Source organism: Gossypium arboreum, chromosome 8 (genome assembly GCF_025698485.1).
Source record: "Gossypium arboreum isolate Shixiya-1 chromosome 8, ASM2569848v2, whole genome shotgun sequence".
Classification (NCBI taxonomy): domain Eukaryota; kingdom Viridiplantae; phylum Streptophyta; class Magnoliopsida; order Malvales; family Malvaceae; genus Gossypium; species Gossypium arboreum.
Genome location: NC_069077.1, coordinates 63,669,018 through 63,678,024, shown reverse-complemented (window position 1 = coordinate 63,678,024; position 9,007 = coordinate 63,669,018). Strand labels below are relative to the sequence as shown.

At 32.7% G+C, this 9,007-nt stretch overlaps 1 protein-coding gene across 1 annotated transcript; it reads right to left on the bottom strand.

Moving 5' to 3' along the window:
- Nucleotides 1–155: 155 nt before the first annotated feature.
- Nucleotides 156–3,631, bottom strand: LOC108464244 (outer envelope pore protein 37, chloroplastic-like). The gene is made up of 6 exons (XM_017764431.2): nucleotides 2,937–3,631; nucleotides 2,385–2,474; nucleotides 1,888–2,055; nucleotides 1,530–1,624; nucleotides 1,219–1,339; nucleotides 156–1,097 (listed from the first exon to the last, which is right to left on the bottom strand). The coding sequence occupies exons 1-6, from the start codon at nucleotides 3,339–3,341 to the stop codon at nucleotides 840–842; spliced, it is 1,137 nt and encodes a 378-aa protein (XP_017619920.1). The 5' UTR covers nucleotides 3,342–3,631; the 3' UTR covers nucleotides 156–839.
- Nucleotides 3,632–9,007: the final 5,376 nt, after the last annotated feature.

The window sequence follows — 9,007 nt, the reverse complement described above, 5'->3', positions numbered from 1 at the left end:
GAATTTACGAATTTGAATTTTAGCATCCAATAAATTCATGGATTTAAGAAATAATAATGAATGTTTTATTTTGTATGTTTGTTATCTATTTTTGAAATTCAAGTTTACAAATCAACCTAATGTTTTTTCACATAGACTGATTGGAGACCTTGAAATCATTTTAACAATTTAAGTTGACAATTAAAAATTAGTTACATGATAATGTATAAGACAACTAAATAATCTAAAAAAACAATCCTACATGAATAGCATCATTACACTATTTTGTGAGTAAAAAAATGTGTATGATCCCTGGAGAAAATTGTGGATACGAGTGTTAATGGCACTGGACGACATCACTTGTTCCATCCACTCCATCCCAGGTAAAACCGGCCTCACCTCTGATTGTTTCATATTACCGAAGGCAAAAAATGCAGTCTACATCACCTTCTCTCTGAGATTTTAACAGGAGCCAAACAACCTTTGATTAAGAGGAACATCAATATCATCGTCCACTTGGGGTTATTTAGGTAGTGTAGAGTACAAGATGATGCAACCAATGATAGCTTGATGGGGTCATTTGCGTTCTTAATTTTATGCATGACCTGCCAAAATGATTTTGGTTAAGAGAACCAGAATCGGACTCTTGACTCAGAGTAGAGAGGGAGAGATACAGTCCTGAGTTGAGGCACCACTGGAGCTATTTATCAGAGATGGAAACTGAAATCTGAAAGTTGAAAGAAAGAGGTTTAGGTTACTTCTGTTTTCTTGGCCATCAATTTATTCGTTCCACTTGAATGCTTTGTTCGTTTAGTCTTATACATAGCCTTCCAATTCATATCATAATTTAATTCACTACTTCAACAACCAACTGATGCCATTATGTTATAAATTATAAAGCAATTAGCAATTATATATATCATCACATAAAAAGATGTCCAATAACCATGCCAAAGAGAAACAGGAAGTGTGGCATGGGACAACAATAAAATATCCCACCTCTTTTTAACACGGAACAATATCACTGTTGACGTAATGTCATCCTGTGGTACCTGTAGCATAACCTGGATTTTCATCTTCATGGGGGTCGTCTTTGCCTTGCCATTTTCATCTCCAACCTGAAATGAAAAGAGGATATATATCAAGTCATTGTCGTCATAGGAATGAATCTCAAGCAAACAATTCAGGACAACCAAGTTCAGCAAACGACAAATGCTAGAGAAAACAGAATAAACTTACCCATAGAGAAGCCCAGCAAAGACGAACCTCAGAATCGTAGCCAGCTTTGAATTTCAAGTCTTTGTCATACGTGTGCTTGTACACCACACTCCAATAGTTTGAATCAAGATTGTACCAGTAGCTGCACATAAATGCAATAGAACACTTCAATTGAAATTGACATTGCAGGGAAAAGGCAACCCTCTATAGCTAATGAATCAAATATGTTTCCATATATATATAATGCAAAACAAAAGAAATGGCACCTCTAGCTATTAAGCACATTCATGACAGATTCCAATATTTACAAAGATAAAGTTGTAACTACTAACCTCAATTTATCCGATGGACTGAAGCGTCGCTTGAATGCAAATGACGCCGTATTAGTTGGTAGTGAAATGCTAGGAATAAATGACATTGTCCCATCCTGCAATGAAAACCATCAAAACCATCTACTAAAGCACTCAAAAAGCTTGAAAATTTACACATGCATAATGTTTTCCAACCCAGCATTTTCCTATGAAGAAGGTGATCAGCCACCTCAGCCAATTTTGAAAACCTAGCCATCTAAGTTATTCAACATTAGGTGTACCAATGGATCTCCCATAGAAGCCAGAGTAGCCAATCAATGAACAAGTATATAAACAAGACTGTAAACACAAAGCTAAAACATTGAGGGAAAAAACCCACCTTATATGAGTATCTTAGTTTCAGTTCTTCATCCATGTAACGTGCGGCACCTACCCCATACAAGATTGGACCTTTAACAATTCCATTTATCGACAACCTTGGTACGTCATCCTCTTCCCTCTCCTCTAATGAAAATTCACCGATGGGAAATCTAAATGTCGCTCTGGGCTGCAGCAACAGGAAAGTTCAGATGAGTTAAGAGAGAAAAACAGCTATGACCAATGTTGAAAAACATCAGAGTGGAGGCATAAAATACAAGAGGACTGCCATTAATCAAGTGTTTTAAGCGATGCAAAAGTTAGTATAGTATGGGTTGAATAATGCATAAAGAAAATAACAACAGTATGACACCACATACATTAAGCAACTTAGAACCACAAAAAACTGCTGAAATTGAATTACCACGTCATTCTATGATAAATGATTCTCAATTGTCCATAACTTAATGCCAAGCAATCGATTTTCACTAGTAAGACACCAGGAGAAACAAAACTCACCGATGAAACATCGGGAACAGGTGATGACACTTCAACAGCATAACTAGGATCAGCAAGTTTTGCAATAACTGCCAGTTCAGCTTGTTGTGCCTGAGAAAAAAAAAAAAGAGAGAGAGAGAGATTCAGGGGATATGGCATATGTGGCTTTAAGGAAATATTTATTCAGCACTTAAACAACAATTATGATAGTTGGAGTCAAAAACAATAAACTCCCCATTCCCAAAAATACAACGAAAAAAAGGATTGAAGATAAAAAACAACACAAGGATGTTCAGAGAGGTCTTCAAGACTCAAGTATGACTACCAACTTGACCATTTTATGAAAGCAAATTCCTCTGAAACCCCATTATCAATTTCATAGGCTCGAAAAACGATCACCAAATACAAAGCCCGGTACTCGAAAATTCTCTTGAAAACCAAATAATAAACAATCTTTCATATCTTCCATGCACAATAAAAAAAAGGTTTGAATTTTATGCAATTTTCAATGACATTGCCAACCATGACTCCCACTAAGCCAAAACCGCGAGTTGGAAGGAAAGGAAAACCAACCTTAACATCAATGGCAGCTTTGAAATGCCACGTAGGACCGACATTGTAGTAACCCCGGAATATGGCATTTTGTTCTTCAGGATCGTAGTATATGGACAAGTACTTAGAAAATAGCGCCAACTGGGGCTCCGTGATCTCGCGTTTGGCGTTGTTGATGAAGGAGAGTTTGAGCTTCGCAAGGTTGTCGAAGAGCTTACAAGACAGCTTGTGGAAGAACACGCGGCTATCAGTATCGAACTCTGAAGTCACTCTGAGGGAGGATACCGAAGAGAGAAACTGGTAGGGCTTCGTGGGTGGTGGAGAAGGTGGCGGTGGCTCAGGCTCCGGCTCCAAAGGGGACGGTGGCGGTGGCGGTAACAGGGGCGGGACAAGGTAATTGGGGATTCGAGGAGAAGCGTCCAGCATGGCTAAAATTGGGAGAGGGATTTTGGGGTGTGTAATTGAAGGTATATGGGTGGTAATGGTATTCAAAGGGTTAAAAATTCTGGCCTTTGGTTACCAGAAAAAATCGAGGGGCCAGGGTTACTCTTCGTCAACCTACGCTTTTGCTTTGTTTGGAAATTGATATTTGGGAGAGAGAGTGACGTCTTTTGCATGCTTGTGTACCCGGTTATTTCGATTTCTACATTTTTTAAATTTTCTCATTCTGATTTGCCCCCTTCCCCCCCCCCCCCCATTCTCCCATTTTTTTCTTTTTACCTAAATGTCTTTAGAATGTACTGATTGAACCCTTAACCCTATACTTTTTTTAAGATAAAACTTGGGTTGTTTGGTTTTAATGAGATTGCATTATTTGAATTTTTAATATTTTGATCTTTTCCTAATCTTATATTCGTCAACAATGTTAAGATGTGGTAATGGTACACTATTTTCTTAGGTTATCTAAAATTCCAAGTGAAATATGAAATTATAGACAAAAAGAATATTTTATACTGATATTACTTTTTATCTTGAAATTACTGTGGTTTATTATATTGATGGTTAATGATTTTTTAAAAAGTGTTTGTTGAATGTTATAGGAAAATGAATGGTAAAAGTATCGGGAAGCCCTTGTACTTAGGAGTGAATTGTATTTTGACTTCTTTATTAAAAAATGGATAAATTTGTCCTTATACATTATTTCAAAATGTGCAAATTAACCTATTCATTAAATTTTTCTTGTTAAATAATGGTGTGGAACATTAAATCCATGCTAAAATTATTTTTTTGGGTAAACATTAAAAATGATGACTCGATTATTAATTTTTTTTTTATTTCATCACTAAACTTTTCGAAATTAAATATTTTAGTTACTTTGAGCTAATGTGGGCTTTTTTATTGGTTAGTAACAAAATTAGCCCTTTAATGTTTGCACATTCTATCAATTTGATCCTAAATATAAAAAATTAAACAAATTTAGCCCTCAATGTTTATAAAATTTTTCATTTTAGTTATAATTCTAAAAAATCAATATGGCCCTTAAAATTTATAGAATTTGTCAATTTAGTCTTAGCTCAGAACGAAATGCATAATTGGGTGACCATTTTTATAATTTACCCATAAAAAAATAATTTTCATTAATCTTATATTTCGTTAACCAAACACATGAATATTACATTCTAACCAAATAGACCAAACAAAGTAATGCTATACTCCGTCGATAATCTTACATTAATCTTAAATACCCGTAATCTAAGATTTGGTGAACCAAACGCACTTTTAGAATATGTTTAGATTAAAAAGGAAAAAATTAGTATTTGATTAAACCAGATAAAGGAAAAGAAATAATTGAATATAATATTATTTTTATAATTATAACATTTTTATGATATATTATGTAAAAATGGAGGGTAAAAAAGATATTTAACATCTTAAAAATCTATAGATTTTGTTTCTCTAACTTTCCCACCAATTTGAGGGAATTAAAAATTTGACACTTTGAGAAAAAGCAAGAGTCTCAACTTTTCCTTACCTAAAAAAAAAAATTATCCAAACAAGTTAAACAACTTTCTCTTGCTTTCCTTTCATTTGTTACTTCCATCCAAATATAAGGGTACGTTTGGTTCACTGTAATGAAATAGGGTTGCAATTGAATATAGCTGTAATGGAATAGAGTTGTAATGGAATAGAACTATAATCAGTGATTGAATGGAATGGAATAGAGCTGTAATTGAATTCTTGTGTTTGGTTGAATGGAATAGATGTTGTAATAGTATAAGGAAAAATGGTTAAATGACTAAAGTACCCTTAATGAAATTTTTATAGGTAGATAATTATTGTTATTAAATTTTAATAAGATTATTGTTAAATATATTTTAATAAAAATAAAACAAATAATTTAGTCATATTTTAACATAATTATTATTAAATACAATTTAATAAAATAATATATAATTTAATAACATTCTTAATATAATTATTATTAAGAATATATTAATATAAAATTATTATTAAGAATATTTCAATGCTTAATATATTTGCTTTAATCTAGCCTCCAACCTATTCTCTTAGGTCACATTTTATTTTAATATAAAATGAGTTTAACATACGATATAATAATTCTCTAATAACATTTTATTTTAATAGTCAATTTTAATAGAAAACATATTTTTATATTTTATTTTATCTTTTATAATAACACTATAACAACATTTAATTATAAGGTATACTCTTTAATAAATTAATTATTTATAGCAATCTTTTGGTGAAATAAAACCTTCAAATTTTACATAAAATTACTAAATTTTAGTAACATTAATTCTTTTCATATGTGAAATAAAAATCAAAATTCCTGAAAAAATAAATGCTAATGATGCATTTTCTTTGGCTTCCTTCTTTAATGCTTTAACTATTTTGAATAAATGCTAAAACTAGAATAGAAAAAGCATAATGAAGAAGGAAAAAAAAGAGCAAAAGCAGCAATCAAAATTTACTTCAATTAATGTGACTTAAGACTACAACAATCTTTCTTTCTTTTTTTTTTTTGGTGAAAACACAATAATATTCCTCGAAGCCAGGCTATCCTCCTGCTTCCCTTTAAATTCCAGGAATTCTCCAAGAACATGCTTGCTTCCTTTAAGCTCCAGCCTACAAAGATTTGCATACTTTATTAAGAGTAACATTTATGTCATAATTAGCTAACATAATGATTATTGAGAAAATAGAACTTTATTTATACTAAAATTTAGCATAATCAACAAAAATTCAAAATTTTGAGCAAAATATAACTTAATCATAACTTGATAGAGAAAAATGAATTCTGAAAAAAAAAATTCAAATTTTTGGTCCCTCTACTGAATATGAAGAATGTCCCCACTATTAAATACAATAGAGAAAATGAAAATATAGAAGTGAATAGATACTGTACCAGGTAGTATCCCAGGATAAGGAGGTGAGTCAAGTTTGACTGCTTAAATACCAAGCTTTTCCTAGACAGATCCAATTCTAGACATGTACATATCTATTGCCACACTTCTTATTTTGTAAATTGTTCAATTTTATTAATGATTTAACCCTCTTATTTTATTATGCGAGAAATAGAAATATCCTTATGGAACTTAAAACTAAAAAAATTAAAATACCTAAAAAGAAAAATAAAGTAAGACAAGACTCCCCCCTTTTTTTATTTATTTGCAGACCCCTCAAAATCCAACTCATCTTTTACTTCATCATCCTTGTTTTTGCTTAAATAGCCTCCTTCCTTCCTCGTCATTGGAGTTCATGGTTCAAATATAAAGTTTTGAAATTCAGGCAAAAAGACAAATGGGTTATGAAATATTTTCTTAAAAGCATCTTTTATTGAGTCATCCTGTATTTTTTAGTATCTCCAATAAGCTTGCTGCTGCCAATACATATGTTGCAATATATCCATTATTATAGACTATTCACTTCGTGGAATGGTGCTCGACAAAAGGACTCTTGGCGTCAGAGTTAGAAGATATGGTAAAGGTGGTTTCAGTTTTGGGCAGGTGGGTGAGGAGTCGACGGTAGGGTTTAGAGATGGTAGGGGTGGCAATTTTAAAGATGGTTTAAGTGCAGTGGCTTCAAATTAAGGAGTTCGGAGTGGTGATTTAGCGAATTAAGGGCTGTGACATTAAGGGGTTAAGGGAGATGCACTATATGGCTACTTAGGAGTAGTGGTAGAGCAAGGTAAGGGTTGCAGGTTGGTGATAGTATGTGTGGCTACATACATATGTGACAACAAGGTTATTTTAGATGTAGATGTGTGGAAAGGGTTGGATATTTCCCTAGTATTAATGTTAGCATCTTTTTGGATGCTAAGTTCCTATACTAACAGTAAACTGAAAAAAACTTAAAGAAATTAGTGCTTGGGTAAAAAATTGACCCTTTACTTAACAAAACAAATAAATAAATTTTCTAGGCTACTTTGAAAAATATTTTTTCGAAAAATCACATTAAATTAAATTCCCAAGAAAGACTGAGGGGTCACAAATGGTCTCGTTTAAGTCCTTATCTCCAAGATAGAATTTTAATTCATGTAATGATCGAAAGGAAATTTTATCTAAGTCTACAATTTTATTCAAATGGAAAAGAATTGAAAATATAAAATAGCGATAGAGAAAGAGAAGAGAAGAGAACTCCCTCAATGTCATTGGGGATCATCATTGATAGTGGCGATGTCAAAAGACCATTTTTCATACCAATCATACCCATATAGAAAGAAGATATAACTCAACATTTGATCAAGGAAAAGAAATAAGAAATGATCCTGGTATCCTTATTGAATTTCCTGGTAGTCATCCAACTTGTGTCCGTTCTTGTCAAAATCAACTCATTGTCGTCATTTGTAATTGTAGAATTTCATCCTTTTCCAATCTATGCTCAATAGGGTTTACTGAATAATTGTAGGTATCGGGATAAATGACTCTAGCTTCTAACCATTGAAACTTGAATTTTCCCAGATAAAATACCCAAGATTTGGTTAATCCCTTCCATCCTTCATTTAATTTTGATTCAAGTGGCTTTTCAATGGATGCTTTTGGTGCCTTGAATCCTTGTGATGATAGTTCTAATGAGTCAAACCAATCTTTCAAAATGACTTCCTTCGAATATGCTTTTAACAAAATCGAGCATTCATCATTTTCATCGTCATTCATCGGATGACTTAATAACATACGTTTCAATTCTTAGGGAATTAGCGATTCTATCTTGGAAACAATAAAACATTCTTTAATCTCATCAGGGGATTTAATAGCACTGAAGGCATTAAAAATTATTATGTCATGTCAACCCTCATGCTAAGTTCACCTTTTTGTACTTCGATCAACGTTCTACTGGTTTCCAAAAATGGTCTCCCCAAAATAATTGAACTTCTTTATTTGCCTCAAAATCCAACAGAATGACATTACAGGTATATCAAAAGCAACCATTACTAGCCATTCCAATGGCTAGATTACAAACCACATATTTAAGCCATCTATGGCTAAATTAGCCTATACAAGTCATTATACCAAAATGATTTTACTATATATACCCAAAATGAGCTAGTGGTTAGTGTGATGATGCTCCAATGATCTCCACCCTTCGCAAGCAACCGAGCACTATGAAATAGGGGAAAATAAAATAAAGTAAGCATTATATGCTTAGTAAGTTCATATAACGAAAACTAAACTTGCCAATCTCGTTTATTAAATCTAAGCATACAATATCATGTTTTCCATCAACTTGGTAAAATTGCCTAAACACATGCACTCAATCAAACATGTTAGTCACAAAATTTTCATATACATCAAGTAAACATAGATGAGCTTGTCATGCAATATTCTTTCAAGAAATTATCATTTCATCTCATAATTCTCTCATCATACCAAGAGTTTTGTCCGTTGAATCATCGAAATTCCAATGGATACTCGAGTAGCACACTCAAGGTGTACAATTGAATAACCTGTCAATTCTTATTCAAGAGTACCCAACAGGGAAGTTAATCAAAGAATACACTCTCGAGCCACATATCGTATTATAGGATTACCAATCTAGGCTAAATCCTTTATGTAACATATGCTCAGAAGAGCTTAATTAGGATTACCAGTCCAAGCTAAATCCTAATTGTATCATATGATCGAGAGGAATTA